Source organism: Bacillus rossius, chromosome 1 (assembly GCF_032445375.1).
Source record: "Bacillus rossius redtenbacheri isolate Brsri chromosome 1, Brsri_v3, whole genome shotgun sequence".
Lineage (NCBI taxonomy): Eukaryota > Metazoa > Arthropoda > Insecta > Phasmatodea > Bacillidae > Bacillus > Bacillus rossius.
This window is the reverse complement of record NC_086330.1, coordinates 281293811-281321730: the sequence shown is the minus strand read 5'-3', so window position 1 is coordinate 281321730 and position 27920 is coordinate 281293811. Positions and strand designations below refer to the sequence as shown.

At 36.2% G+C, this 27920-nt stretch overlaps 1 protein-coding gene across 1 annotated transcript in view; it reads left to right on the top strand.

The window, feature by feature from the left end:
• LOC134527649 (phospholipase A-2-activating protein) overlaps nt 1-27920 on the top strand; it is a 121368-nt gene that overhangs the window by 28002 nt on the left and 65446 nt on the right. The window contains exons 5-6 of the mRNA XM_063360514.1: nt 2447-2605; nt 23758-23892. Coding sequence (XP_063216584.1) covers nt 2447-2605; nt 23758-23892 — 294 coding nt within the window. The remainder of the gene's footprint in view (nt 1-2446; nt 2606-23757; nt 23893-27920) is intronic.

The following is a 27920-nucleotide window of genomic DNA, read 5'->3' as shown; positions in this document are numbered from 1 at the left end:
CTTCTCTCTATTTATAGTCATGATGTACGTGGAAAAACATTCTTCATTGTAGGTCTGTGAAGGGACATCTGGATCTGTATCTTGCCCTGAATCACATGAAATAAACAGCACCCGAGGCATTGAAAGCCCGCAGTTGTGAACTTAATGAGTTTTGGCCTATTTTAAATAGAGCTGGGCCGATCACCTATTTTGCCGATCATGCCGATGCCGATCATCTGCTGCCGATCTTGGCGATCTTCTGAGCCGATTAGAGCCTTTCAAGTACCTCTGATTACACATTGCTTTTGACGGATCACTATAAACGGTGAAATATTCCCAGACAAAACTACTTTTCATTGACATGATTACTTAAAAATCACGACATTATAAATTTCACGGACTAGCGATTATACAGGTAAGCCCGGAAGGTCTTGTCAAGCTTCTCAGACACCGGCGTGCAGCTGGGTTAAGACCAAGGTCATGTGACGTAACATCTCCCGAGGCTTACTGCGCCTTGGCAGCAGATGGATAAAAATAGTAAACTCCCCATTATTCGTGTTCATTGGGACCCGCCGATGCCCGGATAATTGAAATTCTGTAAAAAAAATAATAATAATAAACCCGGATAATCGGTTAACGGTAAGGGCCGCCTTCGAATTGTTGTCTCGGCTTAAAAAAATACGGCACTGCCTAGCCATTAGTTCACGGTCATTTACAACAGCCGAAGAGAGAAAGATAAGATCGTGCTGACCTTGTACACATAAATTTTGGGTAGCTCCCCACTCCCCTCCACCCCTTCGACCAATAAATTTTGGGTAGCTCCCCACTCCCCTCCACCCCTTCGACCAGCCGAATGCCAGACAGACACGTCACTCGCCAGGCGCCTGCCGTGCGTTGGCGGGCGGAAAGTAACTCAGCAGCACGTGAAACAACATTCGAACAAACGGGAGACGGGAAGCAGAAGTCAGGACATCCCCCTCAAGTTTAAAGAGTGACAAATGTGACAGCTGAAAAGGGGGGGGGGGGGGGGGCGACACAAAGGGTCGGTACAAACAGCGTTGCAGAGTTTGGCGGCCCACGCGATGGCTTGCATTGTTTGCCGGCCGCCGGCCCGCGTGACGTTAATTTTAAGCGCTGACAATTTTAGCTTCTCTTTTTTTTCTGCACTTTTAAATCGTCCCGGATTATCCGATTCCCGTATTAGCGCGTCACGGATTAACGAGGTTCTACTGTGGGAAACAAAACTCTTCATCAACCAGGTTTTATACAAAAGAAAGTTAAGCTCTATTTCCCGCTAAACAGGATAAGAATATTAATTTCGCTAAACAAAACTTTCAATAGGCCATATTTAGCGAGAAAAAACTAAATAGATGAATTCCCGAAGAGTAGTTTACTAACCACAAGACTACTAGCGCCATTAATCCGTACGAATTCCGTCGCGCGACGCGCGTCACTCTAATCTCTGGCGTCACATAACCAACCTAAACAAGTCGCCATTCGCCATTCCGGTAATATTAACCGTAAATGGTAAACAAATACATAGTTTTCGGTTCGTAAGTGATAAATGACTTTGCAAATAATATAATGGAAAATTATTTTACCGAAAGTACCGTAAATATACGTGGAAATTGATACTTAGGTATGTAACTGTTCAATGTTTATAAAACTTACGGTATTTGTTTACTTTATTGGTATATTTTTTTCGTGTGTGGTTATTATTAAATCCTATTATTTTTCGATGAATAATCAAATTTTCTTCCCTTAAAGTACCGTAAACAAACATGGAAAGTTGTTAGGTATAGGTAATTATTCAATGTTATAAGTTTGCAGTAGGAGACCAATGATCGGCTCAAATAATCGGCTACGTTTTGCCGATCATTATGATTGGCAAAATAAACAAAATCGGCCGATTATTACGATCGGGGATCTGCATCGGCCCAGCTCTAATTTTAAAGTGTTACGACATTACCTTTGTGGCTTGTAGCTCTGTCAGAATAACCTCACATTCTGATGATGCAGTAGTCTTTACTTATAGGTGGCCAAAATCCATAAAATGCTGAGTATTTTGTGTTTTCTTTCAGCCATAAGGTTTTTGAACACAAAACTACATGATTAATATATCATCAGTTAGAATAAGTGTTAAGACACGCAAGGTTTAAGTTAAATTTTTTCCAGTTGTTGACAAGAAATGACTGCCAGAAGTTGATTCCACCATGCACGTGCAAACGGCTAAATACACTCACTCACATTAACTAATACGGCCCAATTTTGGTTTTCATGATTGCCCAAATCCCTCCAAGCAAAATGCTAAGATTTTTCCTTACTGTAAGCCACTGCCAATTCTTTCTCCCAATATTGTCTGTGCAAAATATAATGGCAGATGATACTTTGTATGAGCATTTATCACCACAAAATACATTCAAGGGTTGTCCCACAGTGGAGAAGGGTTGTGGCGTCCCTGTTCCAGCGTTGCTGTGATCGGAGAGGAGTCGTTCGTGTCTTCAGGGGAGGACCGTACAGTGCGGGTGTGGGAGAGGACGGACTGCATCCAGACCATCAACCTGCCGGCGCAGAGCGTGTGGTCGGTGGCCGTGCTTCCCAACAAGGACATAGTCGCTGGCTCCAGGTGAGAGAGAAGTTATCCCTCACGTGCTGGGTGGATTGTGAATGGAATCTTCTTACTCCTTATGGTGGATGATAAATGCGACACTCTCTGGTGCTTCTAGCGTGGTATTGCCTGCTAAGGGCAAAGCTCTGGACTAAGCGCAGTGCGTAAGAAAACTATGATGTTTGAGTTGTAACCATAACATTATGTGGTGGAGAAACAAAGATAAAGGTGTAATAAAAGTATCTTGAGTACTTTCAAAAATCTGTATTATGGGAAAAAAAAAAAAAAAATTAACCTTTTTCAAACACATACCACAATGATATCTTGAGCATTTTCCGAAATACTAGTCTCTCTCTCTCCCCCCCCCCCCCCCCCACTTCATCCGAATTTATGCACATACCATTATGTGTGTTAAAGTAGGGGAAGCTTTAAAAGTTTAGCTTTACCTGCATATTTCATTATTGTATTTTCATGCCATTATTATTTTATCAAGAATAATTGCTCCAAATGTTCTACTATACATTGCATTTTGTTTTTAGCATCAGATGTATGCTGCTTGTTATACACAAAATATTTTTAAAGAGTATTGCATATATTTTAAATTTAAACTCTTTCCACACCAGTTATGTCATGGTCATTCCCAAGTATTTAATTATATTGGTTTCCACTAGGCCTGTTTTAATATCGGATTTTTAGTTTGAATCGAATACGAATACAAAATTATTCGTGAATACGAATATTAAATTTTAGTAGTAAGAATCCCAATTTTTATATATATATATATATATATATATATATATATATATATATATATATATATATATATATGAAATGAAAGGTTGGTTTGGTTTGGTTTGGTTTGGTTTGGTTTGGTTTGGTTAAGGTAGGTAAGCTGCATAATTTTAAAAAGTTGTTTTATTTCATAATTTAAATATTGAACAAACTTTTCTCCACACAATTATTGTAGCTGACTTTACCTAACCTTTCACTTTATATTTGTATAATTAAGAAGTTTTTAAATAATTTGAAAAAAAAATTATATATATATAATTTTTTTTTCAAATTATTTAAAAACTTCTTAACTATACAAATATAAAGTGAAAGGTTAGGTTAAGTCAGCTACAATAATTGTGTGGAGAAAAGTTTGTTCAATATTTAAATTATGAAATAAAACAACTTTTAAAATTATGCAGCTTACCTACCTTAACCAAACCAAACCAAACCAAACCAAACCAAACCAACCTTTCATTTCAGTTCCAATTCACCTTATTTCCCCAAACCCACTACTATACATGTTGATCCAGAAAATTTTTGCGAACTGCAAAATACCGTAAAATCTAAAAAAAAAATTAACATATTTTTAAAATGCTAATTCCCAAATAAAATGAGTTCATATTATTTATTAACATAATTAAACTAGAGATGTACGAACCTGCAAATTTTTAAGTCGAGTCGAGTCGAATTTTTCAATAATTAGTTCGAGTATATTCGTGTCGAGTTTGTAAATCATAAATTCAAGTCGAGTCGATTCGAGTCTGAATTTTTATTTGAATCTTTGACACTTAAGTCGAGCTTGAATATTTGCACTTTATTGCTAAGAGTCCTTAGATGGTTGTCTTGTTATATCATGGCCCACTTAATCAAATATATTTAAAATACAAGTATTAATACAAATAATTCATTTAGCTTAAATTCTTAACTGATATAATACAATTCAATAATTGAGGTATAGAGCATAGAATAAAGGTATTTTCGGAATTTTTAAATTTTATTTAACAAATATCGCCCAACTGTGAAAATTAAAAAATTCGATATCTCCTAAAGTATTTGGAATTTCTTATATCCGCCGGCTTTAATGAAAAGAGGAATTTAAAGAGCATATAATAAAAGTATTTTCAGATTTTGAACATTTTTTTCTCGCAAATACCGCTCAACTACATATTTACCTTATTTTTTACCGAACGAGTTAGCTGCGGCCTGTAGCATTCACGAGTCAATATAAAAAATTGAATATAATTTAGGCTTGTTGGCGCGAAGGTTAGGGTAAGTTTCACACAATCATTAGAACATTTTTGAAAACTTTCAATTATGGGAAGTGTAAGGCCGTGCTACAATTGGCGCAACATTACAATAAACGTTCCCATAACAAATATAATACATTTAAAGATTATTGCTACAACACTAACGCCGTTACGTTGCCGGCCAATCGCAAGCTGGCACTTCCAACCAATACATGCTTTTGTATTTGTATTGAATAGTTACACTTTATAAAATACTTAATACTTCATAATTAATTTTTAACTTGCCACTTAACTTGGATAGCAAACAATTATACAAAACGCAATCTCGCCGAACGTAATAGTGTAAACAAACACGGAAAAAAAATTCATGTTCGCCAACCTATACTTCCTAAAATTAGTGGAGCAAAGTTTTTTTAAATGCCATTTCGTGATTGGTGGCGTATCCGTCGCAAACATGCGCACAAATATAACGCTACCGTTAATTTATTATTTCTAACGTTGCGCCGATTGTAGCACGGATTTACTAAAAAAAAAAGTAATATTTCTGCCGATATTATGATTATAAAATTTAATTCGTGTGTTGTTTATTAAAAATGTGTTCGTCTACTTTGCTATGTGGTCACACCTGTTAAGTTGGCAATATGTAAAACTAAAATATAAATAATATGGCCGATTGTCGTCATTGTTTGTAAGTACGTGTTTCGGTCTTACGTACGTAATTTTTAGTGTCGGCCGAAGTCACGTAAGGAGATATTAAGAATTTATTGTAATTCAATTTTATTATATTTTATCATCGTGTTTTACCCGAATTTCCTTTCGAGTTTCGCCCCGTCGAGTAAAATAAACTCGAATGCCGAGCCGAGTCGAGCTGATGCTACTCGCTCGACTCGACTCGAATTTTCGAGTCTCGGCCCATCACTAATTTAAACCCTAGTTATTCATAAGTTTTCGTTGGTTGTTGACTTTTTTCCACCCAACATCTAGTGCCTGTGACCACGTTATTTTGTGTGATGAAATTAATATAAATAATGTTTTGTTTACAAGTTTGAAATTACAAATATGACCTTTTTAGAATCATCCACATGATTTTTCCTTTACTGTTTAGTGAGACAGTAGAAGGGGGTAGGGGGAACACATTTGGAATACTTGTTGGTTGCATGTTAAAAATGCCACTTATTGTTTCTTGTTTTTGATTATGAAGTCCCATTAAAACATCAAAAAAGGGTATTAGTCCAGGAATATTAGGGGTTTCACCTCGGAATGAGAGATAGTCAGCTATAAACTTGTATAAACCTTTATTTTGACACCCTAAAACTTGTCTCAAAATCTACGTATGTATCGTAGGGTGTCCGCGACTACAGATATTCCAAAGTCAAAGGTAAAAAAATCGATTTTTTACACATTTATTGCAAATATCTCGTTTCCAATGTGTTTTATGCTGTTTGTATTTATTATAAATATTGTAGAGGATTAAATTCTCTACAACTTTAGTTTAAACATTTCTTTTTATATCTTGAAACATTTTCGAGGTAGAGGGTAGAGCGCATGCAGTGTTTAACTATTTAGAGTATCATTAGTGCTCAACCTGTAGTTCTGATTAAAAACAACACTTGATTTGGCTTATGTTCGGGTGTGGTGTGAAGTAAACACCAAAGGTGAGCTACCTCCTTCTCCTCCAAGATTCAATTTTATGTCTGACTCAAAACTAAATTTTGAAGTTGATCCATCCGCAGATATCGTGCAGTTTTTTGAACAAATTTTCGATGACGATTTGATAAGCTTGATTACAAAAGAGACATTTGTGTGCAGATCAGTACCTTTAAAATAAACCAGTTAAGTCTCCTCTTAGGTCTCAGTGACACCCAACCTTAAATAATGAAATCCGAACATTTTTTGCGCTAACAATTTTGCAAAGTATTGTAAATAAGCCAGAACAAAGACTTTTTTTGGAGTAAAAATCCATTGTTGAGTATGCCAATATTCCCTGTCATACCGGAGATTTGTGACGTTGAAAAGATATTTTCATTTCTTTGACAATGTTTCATATGACCCAGAACAGCACCCTTGTCCCTAACTAAATAAAATTTGGCCGGTATTGTAATTTTTATATGAAAAATTCATAGCATTGTGCGCACCTGTTAGATATCACTATTGACAAGAGCCTGATGCTTTACAAAGGCCGACTTGTGTGGATTCAGTACATCCCCAAAAAAGAGTGAGATTCGGCATAAAGACATATGTGTTATGTAAAACTAAGTCGGGGTATAGTTGGAATTTTATTGTTTATACTGGGAAAGGAACGGTGTTTGAAAGTGAAAACGAGAATCTTCTAGTGTCCTCTCAAATTGTTCTTGCGCTGGTAGAGCCTTTGTTGGACAAAGGTTACTGTGTCACAACCAAAAATTTTTACACCTCACCGCAACTGGCAGATCTTATGATTATACGCAAGACTGACACATGGGACTGTCAAATTGTCTCGTAAAGATATGCCTCCCAGTGTGAAAAACAAGAGGAAGCTAAAGAAGGGGGAAATTGTAGCAGCACAACGTGGGACGGTAACAGTCATTCGCTTGCAAGATAAGAAGGATACCTGCTTACTCTCGACAATCCACAACAGTGAGATGGTAAATATGAAGAGAATGAATGATACGGTAATGAAACCCAAATTAGTTATAGATAGGGCCTGGAAAAATTAGCATTTATTTATTACATAATTAGCATTTATGATGTTGAAAATTAGCATCTATTTTCCAGAAATTAGCATCTATTTTTGAGAAATTTGCATAAGATATTAAAGTTACATAACAATACAAGAAGTTGTAATAGTGTTTATACCCATTATGACGAATTTTAACACAAACCAAAATCATTAAACGGTATTTGTAAACAAACGTTTGACCACTAGTAATTTCAGATGGAAACAAACTGACGATTCGAGTTGACCAACTTCAGTACGCTAAACGTGCACCACAAAATGTATGATTTGTCCCTATGTAAAATATTGATCAGAAAAAAAATTTGAAGACTAAAGTGATTATCAACGAATGTAAAAAACCGCGTACTAAAATATTTGTAGTAGTTTTCAGCATTTAAAATATTTTCATTTTTATCTTTGCAAGTTCACTACGATCCCGTCAACGACCTAGATATTTTCTAGGTTGTTGGTTTCCGTGATGCGCTTCCCGGGAAATTTTGTTTTGTTAGGTTAGATACTCTTCATGAACAGGCAACACACGATGCAATGGCGAACGTAGGCGAACGTGATGTGATCTAACAAAACAAAATAACTGCGTCGATAAGTAGTGTGAACATTCTTTTCTAAACAACATTCAACGGTATCTTGAGTAAATCGTAAAGAATAAATTTACAAAATTACTTATTCTATACTATCATGCGTGATATTTGGTTAAGGAATGTTTTATAAATAAAGGTTAGGATTCGGATTTTATTCCTTCAACAAGCCTTGTCAGAAGCTATTGTTTACGGTAATTGTGTTATGGTGGCTATTTTCAAAAAAAATACTTTGAGGAATGTGTGTTCAAGCCATTTTGTTGCATTCTATAGTGGTTTTTCGCCCGATAATGGCAATTTTACCGCGATTTCGCAAATATAGCATTTATAACAACAATTAGTAAAAAATCGCATCTAACCTCAAAATTCGCAAAAAAATCGCATCTATCGCAAATTGTGAATTTTTCCGGCCCCTAGTTATAGATTATAACCAGACCATGGGTGGTGTTGATCGAGTGGACCAGCATTTGGCCAACTACCCTATTCCCAGAAAAAGGGGGGAAAAATTGTACAAAAAAATTTTTTCCCACCTGCTCGAACAGGCATTGTGGAACTCATTTGTTTTGTACATGAAGTCTGGTGGCCACCTTGCTCATTTAGAATACAGGCTACTTGTATGTAGAAAAAATGTTTGAGAAATACCACTCCCAATAATTTTCTTCTCATGATGAAGGCCAGGAACTACTCCTAATCCACTGAGGTTGACAGAGCGCATTTTCCCGGAAATTATTCCACCAACTGAGAAAAAGAAAATGTCTTAAGACAATGTACGGTTTGCTGCTCTAAGAGAGACGATAAAGGCAAGAGGGTAAGAAGAGAGAGCAGGTACTTCTGCCCCGAGTGTTATGTAGGCCTGTGTGTTGTACCCTGCTTCAGGCTTTACCACACCAAAACAAACTTATGACTAGAGTCAAGATTTTGTGGTGTTATTTTAAGACAAATTTCGGTGTAAAGAAATAAAGATTTCGGTGTTATATGGTTTTATTTTTTTTGCTCAATATACCCACGGCAAAATTTTCTTACTTTTCTGTACGACATGCAAATTTATTAAAATAAATATTAATAAACACTAAAACCTCATGATCTAATTACAATTAAGTTCATTTGCAAATTCATAGATAATTAAGTTCATTTGCAAATTCATAAATTCAAACTTTTAAATAACTATTAAAAATTTCACGACTTAATTACAATCACATACACTACAAAATTACACAATGAAGCACTTCCAAAGTTACTATTAAGACGGTTTTATTGAAATGTTATCATAGTTAAATTTTCCGCATTTTCTGGAGTGAGACGTCGTCTTCTGTCACTAACTACCAGTGAGTACCTGGAAAATGAACGTTCTGCATCAACATTTTTTGTTGGGAACCAGATTGCCCTTTAACTGGCTTGAGCAAATTCACTGTCGTCCCCTTTAAGGGAGCAAAGTACCTTTGCAACATCAATTTGGCTTGTTTCTGGCAATGAAAGTTAATCCTCAATTATTTTTTTGAAAGCAACATAGCCATGTATGAATTTATCAATGGGAAGATGGGAAACTAGTCATGGTTGCTACAGGACTAGAAAACCGGGAAAACCGGGAAATGTCAGGGAAATTAAAATGGCCAGGGAATTCCGGGAAATGTCAGGGAAAATTCTACGAATTCTGGAAATTTTTAAAGTTGCTTATAATTTAAACAAAGCTTTGTTTTGATGCGCTCGTACCGCTACCGAACGACTCCGCTAAAAGGCTGCTGCTTAAGGCACACGGCAACTGCAACTTTTTTTTTACTTGGTCTACGATTGTCCGTTGCAAAAGGCTGTTACAACCACCCACCATAACTTCTGGCCAATCCAGGCACTCGTTTGTTCACTAGCGAACCCGGCCTTCATTTGTTCGTGTTTTGATCCTTTTTAATTTGCCCTTGAGACTTTGTGTTTTGTTCCGTTCCATGCAGTGATCTACAGAACGGACATGGCGTCGTTTATCTTTTGAAGGCTATTTTCACGTGGAATAAGATGAGTACAAAGCTTATTACGTGAATTTAAAGGCGTTGTTTCAGGTGAAGTTAGTTTTTGAAGCGATCATAAGAAAATAAAGTGCATTTTGATAAAGAAGCAATACCAATTCTCATTTTGAAAACTACCAAGCTGATACGAAAACACGTGGATTTTGTGTGCGGTTGTTTTTGCATTTTTTCTAACTATTTTTTTTAATTACTTTTTTTTTCAACCGTTATAATCCGTGAGTTCTGTTGCGTGACACTTACATTGTGTATAAAAAAATATGCATAACTGAACATGTTTTTCCCCAGAATCGTTAGTTAACATTGTAAGAATGTAAGAGTATTGCATGTTGTAATGCTGCTATTGTAATTCTCTAAGTAGGCCCGTTATATTGCTAGGTGTGAATTTGTAATAGTTTTTGTATTTGTGTAGTAATATTTTTTTAAGAATTCAGAAACAATAATTTTATAACCTAACCTGAAAATATTAATATGTACTATTTTTTTAGCTTAGAGATGTTGAATAAAACTACATTTAAGTAGAATTGGCTCAAGGAGTCACAGTTTTAGCATATCAAACCCTCCGCTAAAAACATAAATTCTGCGTACTGCACTTTGTTCTACAAAAGTATTCAACTCAGCAATATGGGCCGAAGAGCTCTCACCAGCCATGTCGAAGGAAAAAAAACACATTCGCAATTCTGCCGTCAAAATAAAACAATAAAAAATCCTTATTTTACCTCATGTTGAAATTTTTATATTACATTTAATCATATGCACGTTAATATTTATGGTATGTACTTCATAAGAAAGTCAGGGAATTTTTCTCTTAAATTTCTGGAAAACAGGGAAAAGTCAGGGAATTCTAAGATTCTATTTCTGTAGCAACCATGCTAGTGATGGGCCGAGACTCGAAAATTCGAGTCGAGTCGAGCGAGTAGCATCAGCTCGACTCGGCTCGGCATTCAAGTTTATTTTACTCGACGGGGCGAAACTCGAAAGGAAATTCGGGTAAAACTCTATGATAAAATATAATAAAATTGAATTACAATAAATTCTTAATATCTCCTTACGTGACTTCGGCCGACACTAAAAATTACGTACGTAAGACCGAAACACGTACTTACAAACAATGACGACAATCGGCCATATTATTTATATTTTAGTTTTACATATTGCCAACTTAACAGGTGTGACCACATAGCAAAGAAGACGAACACATTTTTAATAAACAACACACGAATTAAATTTTATAATCATAATATCGGTAGAAATATTACTTTTTTTTTAGTAAATCCGTGCTACAATCGGCGCAACGTTACAATAATAAATTAACGGTAGCGTTATATTTGTGCGCATGTTTGCGACTGATACGCCACCAATCACGAAATGGCATTTAAAAAAAACTTTGCTCCACTAATTTTAGGAAGTATAGGTTGGCGAACATGAATTTTTTTTTCCGTGTTTGTTTACACTATTACGTTCGGCGAGATTGCGTTTTGTATAATTGTTTGCTATTTACACTATTACGTTCGGCGAGATTGCGTTTTGTATAATTGTTTGCTATCCAAGTTAAGTGGCAAGTTAAAATTAATTATGAAGTATAAAGTATTTTATAAAGTGTAACTATTCAATACAAATACAAAAGCATGTATTGGTTGGAAGTGCCAGCTTGCGATTGGCCGGCAACGTAACGGCGTTAGTGTTGTAGCAATAATCTTTAAATGTATTATATTTGTTATGGGAACGTTTATTGTAATGTTGCGCCAATTGTAGCACGGCCTTACACTTCCCATAATTGAAAGTTTTCAAAAATGTTCTAATGATTGTGTGAAACTTACCCTAACCTTCGCGCCAACAAGCCTAAATTATATTCAATGTTTTTTATTGACTCGTGAATGCTACAGGCCGCAGCTAACTTGTTCGGTTCAAAATAAGGTAAATATGTAGTTGAGCGGTATTTGCGAAAAAAAAAATGTTAAAAATCTGAAAATACTTTTATTATATGCTCTTTAAATTCCTCTTTTCATTAAAGCCGGCGGATATAAGAAATTTCAAATACTTTAGGAGATATCGAATTTTTTAATTTTCACAGTTGGGCGATATTTGTTAAATAAAATTTAAAAATTTCGAAAATACTTGTATTCTATGCTCTATACCTCAATTATTGAATTGTATTATATCAGTTAAGAATTTAAGCTAAATGAATTATTTGTATTAATACTTGTATTTTAAATATATTTGATTAAGTGGGCCATGATATAACAAGACAACCATCTAAGGACTCTTAGCAATAAAGTGCAAATATTCAAGCTCGACTTAAGTGTCAAAGATTCAAATAAAAATTCAGACTCGAATCGACTCGACTTGAATTTATGATCTACAAACTCGACTCGAATATACTCGAACTAATTATTGTAAAATTCGACTCGACTCGACTCGACTTAAAAATTTGCAGGTTCGTACATCTCTATGGGAAACAGAAGGCAAGTTATGCAGAGACTTCTATAGGTTTGCATCTTCTATGCTAACCCTACTCACATTTCTTGGGTTGAACAGCAAATTAATGGCATTAAAGACTCTTAGGCAAGGATGTCGTTTAACAGATGAGTTTTGCCTCAAACGCTTATGTTTTCACTCGCGACATGTTTCACAAGCGTATCGCGTCTCTCGTAGTCTAGCCTGCAGTTACAGAATTTGCACGTTAAAATTTTATCACTGAAATAAAATCCTTCGCTGGAAAATTCTTTCGATCTGTCATTGGCAGAAACCTTCGTTTTAGGCATTATCAAAATTTTTTAATAACATAGGAAGAATTTAACCTCTAAATACGCTAAAATTTGCCGTGCTGGAAAGATCAAAACAATGGAGAATAGATGCGAATACAAACACATACCGAATACCAACATACGTACGTGAAAATTAATACCGACATAAACATGTACTATTTATTATTTACAATCGTAACGTTAAGCAGGGTTAATTTTATTTTCATACCCTACGTACTTTATTTTAAATAAACAGTAAAAGCAATGCGCTTTAGTGTGTAATATTTTAATGATTAAAAACGTAATCATAGAAAAACATTTTGGACGTTTGTTATTTTTGTATTTACAGAAAGTGAACGGCGGCCATTGTATCATAGTTATCAACATCTTAAATTATTATGGTACACAAGATTACCGTTTAAAGAAAATATTACGTTAATTCCGAGACTTCATTTTAAAATCTATAATGAATCACCGTCGCATATAATATATATGGATGCTAGTTACTGTCAGAAATATTTGATTGTGCTGAAGATAGTGAATTGTCCTTACAGAATGAAAAAAAAACGTAAATAATCAGGATAGACGAAATTTCGTGACATATCGCGGATTTCGCACAATTTCGTTTTATTTCGTGTTTTCAAGCGGTTTTCGGTGTTATTTCGTTTTATCGCGCATTACCATTTAATCGTGCCTCTACTTATGACTATTTAGCAAAAAAAAAATTTTTTTATTGTAAGTTGAAAAACATTGTCCTGAAAAAAACTACTATTATTTCCAACTGAAATACCACTGGTATGTTTGTTGAACTATTTATCTGTAACATTCAAAAAGTAAGGATTCTTGCACAATGTCATGTAGTCTTAAGTTATTTATAAGTAAATTATGTCAAAAGTTTTAGCATTATATATTAATATTTCTTTGGATTTATTCATTTATTTGATTTATTTAACATTGTATTTCTAGATTGGAAAGTAACTTCACCTACGGTGGTAAAATATGTTTGTTCAATAAGTATGTTTTTTTATTCAAATGTAAATAAAACAATCAATAGCATGTTATAAAATAATGGAATTTTTCAGAGTCAATAGAGATGTAACATTTATTACTTTTTGTTTTTAATTGAAATTGGTTTGTAAATGTATTTTCAATTGTTGAGGATGATGATGATGATGATGATGATGATGTGATGATTGTGATGGTGGTGATGAGTATTATTATTATTATGATGATAATGATGATTGTGATTGTAAGTATTGTTTAACTAATTTAAAATATTGAATAAAATCCTTATTTCAGTAATAATTTCCAAACATACCTTATCCAGCATAACATGTAAACATAAAATTCAAATAATTATAGTGACTTAAATTTTTTTGAAACAATTGTGTTAAGATTATTTTTTATTCCTAGAATAAACAAAGAATTGGAAAATATAATAAAATAACCTGCTTTTTTTTCTCCATCCAAATTACTTTAAAATTTTAACACTGAAGGGGTTAAATTGACCATTTGCCTGGGCAAATTCGCTTCCGAGATGCTTGCCTTGGTTAAGGAGGCTTACAAAGATGATGCCCTGACAAGGTCCCAGGTTTTGCAGTGGTTCAGAAAGTTCAAGAATGGCTGGGAGACAGTTAAAGACATGGAGCAATCTGGGCCCTTCAACGAGTGGTTTGGACGAAAATGTGGCCAAGGTAAAAAAATCTCCTGGACTCCGATCATCGTTTGAGTGTAAGATTAATTGCTGAAGACGTAAACATGTGCAAAACAACTGTTCACAAAATTATTTCTGAAAATTTGAACATGGCGGAAGGTTTGTGCGAAATTGGTGCCAAAAATGTTGAGTCATGAACAAACATGAGTTGCTGTTTCCAGTGAGATGTTGGAGAAGTTAGAAAGTGAACTGGAGTTTATAGACAACGTAATAACAGGCGATTAATCATTGGTGTTCCAGTAACACCCCGAAACCAAGCACCAAAGTTCAGAGTGGAACGCATCAAACTTTCCGCGCCTCAAGAAAGCGAGAATGTCACGATCCAAAGTAAAGACAATGTTCATTGTCATTTTGACAAGCGTGGAATGGTCCACAAAGAATTTATATCTCTGGGACAAACATTCAACGCCCTTTTCTACAAAGAAGTCCTTGCGCACCTGCACAGAGCCATTAAATGGAAACAAATGGAGATGGCAGATTGCTGGAAGTGCCATTGCGACAATGCTCCAGCCCACACCACTTTACCGTGTTTTCTCGTATAATCGTCGCACATTTTATTCTAAATTCAAGTTTGAAAAGTAGGGGTGCCAAGGTTATGTGGAAAAAATTTTTTTTGGTTAAGTAAAGTTATTCATAAAAACAAAACCCGTTCATGGAAAGTACGTTTATTTAAAAAAAAGGTGGAGTATACAAAAGCACGCCAAACAATCCATATTAATAATTCCTTAAACAAAAACCTTTCTTCAACTTTAAATAGAAAAACCAAAACTCTAACGCGAACGCAAGCCACTTGAATCTGACGTGAACTAAAGTGTCGTATTACACACTTGCGACGAAAAATACGGGCTATCAAATGTAGTTAACTCGGCACCTGACAAAGAGCGCGCGTTGCATCCAATCGGCGAGATATCGATATTTGACTACGTGCGCGCGCTCTATACGGGAAGCAACATAACCAAACATGAATGATGCGCTGGCTACATTTTTATAAGCGGTACGCCGCAGTAACACAGACAATCAGATAAAGGAAATATCGTTTAAAAAGTCTTTAAAAGAAAATTTACACTTCAGACAACTTTGTATTTCCGTTAATTAAATAAATAAGCGGTAATGACCAAAATTATATTTTAGATTATACCTTCATCGCGGCGACGCAGACGATCAGATAAAGGAAATAACGTTTAAAAACGTCTTTATAAGAAAATTTCCACGTCAAACAACTTCGTATTTTTCTGTTAATTTATTAAGTAAGTGGTAATGACAATAAATATTAGATTATCGTTTTATACGGAAAAGATACCTACGCAAAGCGCTCGGCATCTACTAGCGGGACCAAAAACATCATGCGATGTTTACATGAGAAGTTTTTTTTATCCCAATTTTGACAGCCTAAAATATGGTTGTGACGATTACATGTGTGCGAAGATTATGCGATAAAACACAGTAGTTGTGAGTTCCTACCTGGTGCGGATAGGGGTTGCAACCCTGCTGCAGCCACCGTACAGCCTGAATGTGAGCCCGCCAGATATTTTCCTGTTCCCAAAGCTCAACAGAATCATGAAAGGTCACCGTTTAAAAGATGTTCCTGCCATCCATTGGGCTGTCACAAGTCTCTGAAATAGGTTACAGCAGCTGACTTCCAGGGAGCCTTTGCAGCATGGAATCAAATTGGTAACGGTGTATCAACACCAAAGGAAACTATTTTGAAGAATGTTAACAATATGTACCAATTGGATCAATAAATTATTTTTACCAGACCTAGTCTCATTACTTTAGAATAGCTTAGTGTACATTGTTGTAGATACCATTTGTGTCTTCTTTGATATTGTGAAGAAATCAATCACAGAAAATCACCTGAAAATTATATTAAATATTTAATTATTTCAATAATAGAAGAATAATATGTTTAATCCTAAAACAAATGTTTGCAAAATGAATTTATTTAAAAACGGTTTTTAATTTAAAAGTAAGTAACTTAATTTTTTTGACTTAATTATTTTATGAATTTTGGTAATATCAGGGAAAAAAAAGACAATAGAAAAAAGTTTAGTCCTTTTAGAACATTTACCTAGTCAGTTTGGTGTTTGACATGGAACTGAATTATATGTGTGTTGCAGCGATATAGAGTTTTATAGACTTTCAGGTGTTGTATGCTACTATTGAGTACAGAATCTATGTTCCGGGGGTGAAGGGGTATAACTAGTTTATGTTCTTGGATTTGTTCAATTCAAGATACCAAATCCAACATTTTGTTGAATCAACACTGGTTGAACTTTACTGTATGTTAGCAGTGATAGAATTTTGGGATACACATATATATAAAATCTCATTGAAAGTCATTGGTGAAACAGAACTGTACACTTTGCGTACCAGCAACCTGTAAGGAGGTCTACTGAATGCTAAGGTCATCATCTCCCGACGTCACCTTTTTGAAGCATGTTGGAACCTACAAGACTATGGTGGTGAATAAGTGTCATTGACAGCGATACAGAACTTTCTGTTAAGCATTGTGTCTTCGACCACGAAAAACAACCGTAAGGAGGGCTGCTGAATTCTATGTTAGTCATTCTTTGAAGACTATTTACAGAAGAGTATTGAAATGTGTATCAATGATGTTCATTGTTAATCTGGTGACAGTAGAACGCTTCTTATATGGTATGTACTTGTATTGCTAATTTGTATTAGTTAGTACCAAGTTCGTCAACACTCCAATTTATTAGTTTGCTTCTCAATTTACCATGGACCACAATTTAGTAATGAAATTAGGGACCCGGGAATTTCTTGAATAGCACCTGCCAAATTTCTTGAGTGAGGAAAGCAAAAATTCTTGAGTAAAATTACCAATATTCTTGAGTAAAATGCAAATTTCTTGAGTAGCAAATGTATACAAGATCAAAATAAATCGAAAAGGCTGTTTAAATTTGCTGCATAAAAGCTTACATATATATAATTTTAAATTAATTTAAAAAAAATTAAAACCAATTTTTAAACCAGTGTTCATGCGAATTAATGTAATTCACATTTTTATCAATCAAATCAATGAAATAATGTAGCTTAGGCAGACACTTAAAATGAATACACACGTGTAATCAGTAAATAATGTGTTTTTGAAGTAAAATATCTAGTAGCTACTAGTGTTTTTAAGATTAATTTCTTGTAAATACGTATACTTAAATGACAACTTCCAGAACCTCATGCAAAGGCTTCATATGCATAGGAAGACAGAAGTTCAAGGTTGGTTACACTTAGATTTGTTCTCCTATTTGCGAGAACACCAGAAAATTGTGAGAAGAAGCGCTCACAATCCACATTTGACACAGGCATCCATATAGCTCTTAAAGCATCTACCACAAAGGATCTGTGGTCATCTTGCATTGAATTTAGTGCTTCAAATACACTAAGATTGGTGTGTGTTCTCAATAGCTCTGCGAGTTCAGTTTATGCATGTACACCCTGATCAAGTTCTATGTCTTTAAGTGATGGAACTTTTGAGAAAAGAACTTTAAGTTCGTTGCTAGTAACATCCTGAGTGAATATATTTTGCTTGTGAAAACAACTCTGCAACTGGTTGCAAGTACTTGCGAGCAGGATCCTCTGACATTAACTTGTCCAGCTTCAGCGACATTTGTTGTGCTGTTTTTTTTTAACAATTCACTGGTTTTTCCTTTGTGGAGACTCTTGAGCTTGTTGGCACTTTCCTTCACTTCATCACTGAAGACACCTTCACCAAAATTTGCAGTCTCCTCCTCACAAACTGGAGTTTTGGATAGACTTCTGAAGCCATAGGCTTAGAATTAGTTCCCAAGCTTACCAAGAATGGTTTAATGAGGGAACTGACTGATTTCACAAAGAGTGGTTGTACATGCAGCATTCCGAGTTCCTCTTCGCCAAGGGTCTGTAGATGAGATAAACCACCATTGAAATTGTTCTCCCTTGCTGTCTCTGACCGCAGAAAAGCAAACAAGATCTCCCAGTTATCAGAAAGCCATTCAACTGCTGTCAACCAGGAGTTCCATCTGGTTACAACAGGAATAGGGAAAAATCCAGCACTAGAGCCTTCCTGTTGCAAAAACTGCTGGAAAGCATAACGCTTCTTCCTGGCATTTAAAAATATCTGCTTCACAGATATTACAACTTGGTTTAATTCTGAAAGACTGTTTTTCATGAGGACTCCAAGAAGATTCACTTTATGGGCCCAGCACTGCACTTGCACAACTGAATCAGGCAACAATATGGAAAGACCATCAAAACAAGATTTCATGTAAGAAGCTGCATCACTTACAAATGCCACCACCTGATCGTAGCCAACCTCCATATCTTGCAAGGCATCAGAAATAGCTCTAGCACATGTCCTGCCATTTACAGCTTCTAATGAAGTCACAGCTGCAACATACTGTTGTTGAGAGTCACAAGGCTCAACTGTAGAGAGCAAAACAACATAAATTGCTCTCCCTAACTTGTCTGTAGTTTCATCTGACATTATGGCAACACTCTTTTCTTTCAGTGCTGTAACCACTTCGTCCTTTCTAAATTTGGCTAATTGTGGCAGGTAATCTCGGCGTAAGGTATCACTGCTAGGCAGGTCTCTACCACCAACTATTTGTTTTTTCACCCACTGCCTGAATGCTGGATGATCTGCTTTCTCAAGTGGTATGTTTGCAGATACCATCATTTCCACTGTCGATGTGATGAAGTCCATTTTAGCAACCTAAAAGTAAAACATGGACTTAGTATATTTTTATAGATATATTTTTTTAACAGAAATATACAACTCTAAGCTTTAACAAAAGGACATGCAGGTTTATTTAAACTGTGCTTTAGCACTGAGTAGCAAAATTATGTAGCTGGCAGCTTTATCATAAACTCCCAATTATCCATTTTAATTGTGACCCGTCGATGCCCGGATAATTGAAATCCTGTAAAAGATAAATAAAAAAAATAAAAAACAGCATAATTTGTTTCACGGTAAGAGCCGCCCTCGAATTAGTGTCTCGGCTGTAAAAAAAATAGGGCACTGCCTCGCCATGTGGTCTTTCTCTGTCTGCTGGCGACGCGGCACCCACTCCCACTGTTTCTTGTATTTATTTTTCCTACAACTCGGCGGCAAGTTAATCTTTACAGTTCCTTGTCGCTAGAGAAAAACGATATTGTTTGCATCATGAAAACCTGTCGTGATATACTCTTGAAGATTTCCTTCACGTAGGTTGCTCGTTCACGGTCATTTACAACAGTTGTTGGAAGAGAGAAAGTTAACACTGCGCAAGATAAGATTGTGCTGACAATGCACACATAAATTCAGGCAAGGTTGCCCCCCCCCCCCCCCCCCCGCCCCCGCCCCCGCCCCCGCTCTCGCCCTCGCCCTCGCCCTCGCCCTCGCCCTTTCACAACCCGTGGCCATTCTTCCAGCCGAATGCCAGCCAGACACGTCACTCGCCAGGCGCCTGCCGTGTTGCTGGGCCGAGCGGAATGTAACAAGTGAAACAAACAAACAGAAAAGTCAACGGAGGGGGGTGGGGGAGTAGAAGTAAGGGTATCCCCCTCAGGTTTAAAGATTGACAAATGTGACATCTGAAAGGGAGGACGACACAAAGGTTAGACCAAACAGCTTTCTGACACAGACAGAGAGTGGTTAAAAATATTAAACGGCCAAGAAAATAAATATGTACGTCGGAGCGGTCATTTTTTTTACAGCTTCAGAATAACTATTAATTAATCTAAATTCATGCACGGATAACCCAAAAACCGGATATTCCGGGGCCCGGATAACCGAGAGTTTACTGTAGCTACTTGTGTTCCTGAAGTGACGTACTTCTTTTTTTATAAAACAATAAAAAATAAAAACGATTTGTTAATGGTTCTGTGATATACATTTTCAATATTGGTGAAAGATAATGAATGTATGCCAGCATTATATCGTGTAACACTACCGTACCTTCGCTTCCTTGGCGCCTTCGACAGCTTCAAACATTGTTTTCTGCCGTTTTCCTTTCTTGACGGCTTCAGTGTGACCATTACTTCGTATGTGTTTCTTCACACCGTCGGAAGTTTCCCATGCCACTGTTTTATTGCAAAAACGGCATATCATAATATTTTGAGATTTAACCATTCCATCTTGGGGAAACTGTTTCACTCTTTCGTCAATGTTTATTTTGGGCGGCATATCCGCATATATAAACGAACGTTTCGAATATATGTCCACCCTACTACTATTCAAACCTGACTGGACCGAGCTGGCACTACGCTTGCTCCCCTTTTACACTGTCACACACTCACTGTTCATCTTCCGCCGCTGCCGTCCCCCCTTCCCCCCTTCCCCCCTTCCCCCCTTCCCCACTTCCGCCAACCCGGCTATTGCAACCTGATATTGTTGAGGGATAAGTAGTAAACAACCGTCTCGCGCTCGCACAAACTTTTTTTTCTGTCATGGATCCGAAAAATTCGCGGATAATCTTGAATACATACAGAAATTCGTGGGTACTACCGAATTTTAACAAATTCGTGAGTATTTCTTGATTCAAAAAACATACTAAATCATTTTTATAATGTATTTAAATGGTTTTAACAATTTTTGCGAATTCGCGAGTCGCGAATTTCCCGGTTCCCTATTTATGATAACTCCTTTTACTTTATGTTCTTGAACAGGCAAAATAATTTTATTTACTATTACTTTGAAACACTCAGAAAATACAGTAAAACTCGCTTAAGAAGTCCCCGCATAATATGTTTTCCCGTTTATAAAGTTTAAATAATTATTCCCTTGATCATTATTTTCCATACATCCCTATGTTAATTTTTCCCATTCAAAACGTTTGCATTTATAGATACTTCCTGCATATAACGTTCATCATTTCAGGAATAAAATAATGTAATAAAGTTTGTCTTTACATTCTTAAACTTTATTTATAGTTAAACTTTTAGACAATTTTTTATAAGCAATAACAAACATGACCATCATAACCTTTGCCGCATGCAGCACGCTGTTATGGTATATTTTTCGACCAATCATCTGCTTTCATTGTATTCTTTGTAAGGCTGTTCCATCTGTACACCATTTCCCACATTCGAGGCATAACGTCTGATGAATACACAACATAAATAAACCGCTATCCATTCGTTGACCTGATTGCGTGACACGTCACACAACTGGTACAACAATATGAGGAGCTAATACAGTTCCATTGTTAAGCTCTGTGGTAAAAATTTTATATGAGGGACGTAATGATGAACATTGTAGTTTACTCATCTTGCTATGATTTTCGTTTTGGCTGGACTTACAACAGAATTATCCGTAAATTGTGCACAATTTTTCGTAAAACGTGTGTTGAAAAATCATAGCACTAGGCTTATTCAGAACTTGACAACGCCGCATGGCAGCACTGCATCATGGACAGGTTTCTTCAAGCTCTCCAAGGTTAGTTGACCTGCTACTGCTTAAAGGAACAACGGTCATCTTGCATGTTGATTATGCTTTATAATTTTGTTTTTCGTAAGAAGACATTGCAATGATTGCTGAAAGTTTACTGAAGCGATCATCTGCGCCTACTAAAAAAAACCTAAAATTATTTAACAAAAAAAAAACTTAGGATATGAAAACTTGTGCCTTGCGTAGAAAAAACACCACGGAAAATCGTATATACGATTGGAGGGGGCAAAAATTGGTTTTGAGTGATGGTGTTATTGCAATAAAACGTTTATTTAAAAGGTGAAAATTTATAGCATGTGCTACCTTAGCATTTTTAAATATATTTTGTTTATAATCTTTCTAACATGGAATTGATTTCAGTCGTCTGTGACCGAGATGTTTATGGCGTTTCATTGATCTAAACAAAACAGCTGCGATCGGTAGCCATTACACTGATGACTTTTTTTACCGGTCAGTCACAGTAAATATGTTATTATTCAGAGTTAATCCATATATAAATTATTTATCACCCGGTATATTTAGATACATGTATTTACGACAAAGAATTTTACTGAAAATATTTAAACATTTTGTAATATCCTTGAAGCAAAATTAAGGAATGCTGCAGAAACGACAGCAGAGATTAACACCAGTACCAAGAATGCTAACTGTGCTGAAGTTAGCTCTATACACTAGTTCTATTTTTACCACCCAGTGCAGTTTTTATTTTTTTATATCAAAATGTGCAATGATGCCGATAGACCTAAAGACTTTCCTACAGATGTCTACTACAGTAAAAATAAAATTCAAGAGTCAACCACTGAACAGTAGCATCAGTTTCTCTGATAGTCTCTAATGTGTGGTTTTCAAGGTATCTGTCACAAACATTAATTTTCCCCCACCCACTTTGGCCACTAGTAATTATACAGCTAATACATAAGGGATTTCTTACTGGTGTCTACTACCATAATAAAATTAATCTAGAGATGCAAACACTGTACAGGTTGCACCAGGGCCTCTGAGGGTCTCCAATGTGTAGTTTTCGTGGTAACTTAAAAGGTAATTCAATATTTTGAATAACTACTTAATTCCATAATAAACATTTAAAAGCAATGCGAGGATTTTAACCAACAATGAATATTTGTGGTAATGGACTCCCTTAAAAGGTCTAATTTTAAAAGAGAAAGCTGATCAAACAGCGCATAACATAAGTATGTCATTTTAATGATTTTTTTTATGTAGAAACTGATCTGTACTATTTCCCTTTTAAGAAGTTTTCCATGTTAATAAGTTTTTATCATTCAGTACCTTGATTAACATTTTAACAGGGTTTTACTGTATCTAAGAAAAAAGAGTTTCATTCCATTTTTGATGTTATTGGGTTATTGCTCAACGCGAGTAGCTAAACTGAGGTTAATTTATATTTATATACTTCCACAAGAAGGTGTGGATAGGTATCTAATGTGGAATTCTTGAACTAGTATAAACAAAAGTAATTGGAATTTAAATGCTATTGAGATAGACATTAAAATTGTGTTTATAGCTTTCATGGATTATAGTTCTGCAGAGCTTATGTAGGTGTCATATTGTGAAGTTTTATGCCTACTTTTGAACTGGGAAAATAATTCCTACTATGATAATGTCATTTTAACAATTTATAAATTTTTCAATATATAAAAAAAATACTAGTTGTCTTGAAATTCAAAGTAGTATATATAGTTTGCGCTTCTCAGCATTTAAAGATTTGCCACTATTGCAAGAGAAAAATACTCGTTACAGTTGTCATCATTTCAATAAGTGGCAATAGTTAGTCAAATATTTGTATTAAAACTACATGCATTGATGTTCTGTCGTCAGTAAAACCTAATAATCTGGCACGGCCAGAAGTTGCAGGTTTAAGTGCATGTTACTATAATTGCTGTTTCCACATACCTCTAGCTATAAACTGTTAACCTGGATTACCACTGTGTTGCGTGGTTGCAGCGATGGTGTACTCAGGGTCTTCAGTACGGACCCGACCCGCCAAGCTGATGAGCTGCAGCAGAAAGCGTTCGCGGAGGAGGTAGCCAACTCGAGCGCCCAGGCCAGCAAGGAGCTGGGAGGCATTAAGATTAGTGAGTACGTACTGGCCTCGCTTCCGACTTCCCCCCCCCCCCCCCCCCCCCCTCATCCAGGGAACAGCTGCTTGTCCGGGGTCCTGACAAAGTGTTTGGGGGGAACCACAAGCCCCAGCTTTGAACACTCCTAAACATGGGCGATAGTTATGACTGTTTTAGATAACCACATAAGATAATCAGCTATTTCGTCTAGGCATTTAGAGACCGCAGTAATTAACAAGGTATAAAGCCTGGGGAACATATTATTTATAAGAATCCATGGTTATACCAAACAATGCATGCTCAATAATCAGTGAGAAAGCTAGATGGATGGGGAAGTGTAGTGATTATCAGAAGGTAGTCCACGTAAGAGGGGAAGTGACACAATCATAGAGGTGTGTCGATTGCGAAGCACTACCGTTCGAATGACGTCATCTCATCGGTCAGCTCAGTTCATGTTTGCATTTGTCATGCCATAAAGTTTGATCAATTTATCCAAATTGTAACTAAGTCATTAATTTTTAAAATCCAATATAGCGAATTTAGCTTTACCCCCAATTTTGGCAATTGCATTTTAAGGTTATTAGTTTTATTTGAGGAAATTTAATTTCATTGCATACGTTTGTTACAAATTTTTTTCGCTAGGTGTTGGCAGAATTTGCGTGAGCTCCTCTGATGTTTTTTATGTTTATACAACAAAATCTTGGCCCAAACAATATAGCAAAATTCTGGAAAGTATTTTAAAAGCCAGAGGGGTAGTTAAGCATGTGTCCATTAATTTATTTGAACAGATGCAAGTTTCTGTTTAGTTATTACCATGGACTGATTAGTGGCTTGGTTTGTTAAATAGATAACATTTGGCCATGTAGTAACTACTTTCTTTCATTAATTAGACTAACATTAGAAAAATTCATAGACCAAAAAACAATCAAGATTATAAACCTCTGAAAATTTTCTTGATAATGAGTTTTACATTTTTGGAGCACACTGTCCTCTCACATTAGATGATAGCAATAGGAAGAAAAAGGAACTGGACTTACAATTTATTCTGCATTCATTTGGCAGACACTTCTACCGGCCAGCTGAAGCTCATCACATGTTGGTGAGGGCAGAAGGTAAGCCTCGGAGAAAAGGGTGCTGGAAATGGTCTGCCGAGGTCCATGTCAGGACGGTGAAATTTAATAGTTGGCCAATCGGAGGCGTAGTGACAGGGCTTACAGTTAAAACATAGACTACACAGAGAAAACAATCATGCTAGTGAGTTAATAAAAAACTAATTAAGTATGGCTCGAAATTGCAGAAGTTGGAACCAAAAAGGACAACCGAAAATAAACAGGGTGGCAACCAAACCGGGAAAACGGGAAAACCCGGAAAAATGTCGGGAATTTGAAAGGGCCGGGGTAAAACCGGGAAACTGTCTGGAATTTTACTTCTTTCCTGGGCAAATGCTGCAGTGTAAATGCGCACAACTTATATAAGATATACATTGCGGCGTCTGATAATCACGCGGCAAATCTATACAGTGTCATGTTGGCAGCGACTGTAGTGTTCCCAGGCGTGTCATGTTTCTTCTTTCCTCATAGACGCAATACGTCACTTAGAGGCGGAGTGGGAGTGGGAGGGGGAGGGGGAATGTGAACCGCACTACGCGTGCAACGCGGGGTGTTGTTCTAATTTGTTCTGTTCAGTACAAGTCTTCGAGCAATGTTAGTCTTATGCTGTGCAGTTTGTTAGGAAGCCATTGAGGCAATGGCTACTAGGTATTCCTGTCGTTATGAGTCTTGAGTTTCCATGGGCTACTGAGAATGCGAAAGACAGAACTTGTGCGAGATGCAAGATATGCAGTAAAAGTTTCAAGATCGATACGATGAGTAGGGGAGCATTTACAAGCCTTGCCAAATCTAGGAATCACAATAGAGTTATAAATAACCAATCAAGAAACCTGCAAGTTACAGAATTTTTTTCCACTCAGCCTGCTCAGGATGAAGCCAACGCTTCCTGTAACAAAGTCAAGTCCTACGTTTGCACTTTAATTATTTTAATTTATACTAGTAGCTTCCAACGGTTTAGCGGTGTTATAAACTACGACGTCTTGTAATCCATCGCTTATCAATAAACTGTCAAATATGTCCAGTAACTAATGACACTGCACATTTTTTTTATGAATTATCGCAGCTGTGTGTTGAGGCCGGCCGATAAACCTTCCGCATTAACGTACCTTTACCGTCGGTAATGCTATGTTCACTTAAAATTTGTAAAATAATAATACTAAATGTATAATAATTATGTACACCAGAACCCCGATTTCACGAACACCCGGATTTAACGAAGCAGTGATTTTACGAATACATTCTCGGGAACCATAAAAAAATTGGAAATTTTTACCGAAATGTGAAAATCAGAAAAAAAAATATTTAAAAAAAAACGTAATGAAAGATCATTAAAATCTTTTAATTTTAACATACAGCGTATTTTTGTGTTGGCTTCAAAAATTCCAATAATGTTCATGTAAGAATAACAAAAAAAAAATAATGGGACATTTCCTTTAGAAATATGGCAGCTTTAGTTTCCGCAACGCGAGTAAGCTCGCCCTGCTGGCTGGCGGCAGCGGCTTCATGACATCCTCCCCTCTGTAACATTCTTCAAGGCTAGCTCACACAAACCATCTAGTGTCCTCCCTTATAACACCCCAACTTCCCTCCCCTTTGAAAAACCTTAAGTGAGAAACTGCTCTTTTCACCCTCCTTTCACCCCTAAAATTTGGCTACTGTGAATAGGGTACTGAAGAGTAGAGCTGTAGCTAACCGTATGTATTCGGTACTGAGTAACGGGTGCGCTATCTAGTAACGAGTAACGAAACGTTACACACGAATGCATTTAGTTACTCACATTTTTCGTATGTTTTACGCATGCGCGCGCATATTCGATGAATTTACGTTACAAAGAACGATGTTTATTTTAAGTAAAGTGTAATTTGGAAATTCGTCGTCCAAGTTTTTTTACTGATTATTAAAGGTATTGTGTGTGTAGATCAAAGTTTGAGATTGGAACAGAAACAACGTAAGAAAGTATTTTTTACAAATTAGACATATGTATGTTTTTGATTTTTATTATCGCATATTTTTACGTTTTTTGTTCTTATCTTAAAAGTGATAAAATAATAAAGCCTCTCTAATGAGATTTAATTGTTTCATGGTTAACAAAAAATGTTAATTATCAAATATTGTTAATTGTTTATATTCTATTTATTATTATTTATGCGACGTCATACTGATACTATACGTGTACCGTACGCAGTACGACTTGATTCGTTGCTGCAACATAACATAGCATGTTATGCGGTATCAGAAGTAACGAGTAACGTAACAATACGATAGTAACGAGTACTAATTGTTATAGTAACAAATACATACGGGTACACTTTTTTTCGTTACTTTTACACCTCTACTGAAGAGTTGAGGGAGGGGGAAGATGGTAGTAAATATTTTCGGACCCCACCTTCCCCCCCAACCCGCCAAAAAAAAGTTTGTCAAAACATAATACTTTTTATTCCAAGTTAGAGTTCAGTCATCTCTGGCAAGGAATTTACAAGCTTTCAAACTTAAATATTATTGTATTTTAATAGCAGTGGTCCTATGAAAAGGGAATATACCGAATAAAAGCATGTTGGACCTCCTGCGGTCACCAAACAAAGCATAAACATGGCCCAATGCGTGGTGCAACTGCTACATCGCTTCGTTATTGCTCGCACGAGAGACGAGACGTGGAATGTTAGAAGAAAGGAAGGGGGGAAATGCGGGGGATGACAGACGGCAGCTAGTGTGTTTCCTGCCTGGGGAATAAGTGGCGTAGCCCCTTTTTTTATGCTGGGTGAAGCGACCTTTTCTATCAACCCACGGGAAAAGATAATTGCTTGAGCTGTCAAAATAAACATTGCTGCGACAGTTAAAACAAGACGTGGGCGAGCATCCGTTCGGTCGCTGTGTATATCTACTCGAAAAACATATCATTTCAATTCATGATAATAAGATTCCTTATAACTTACACGTA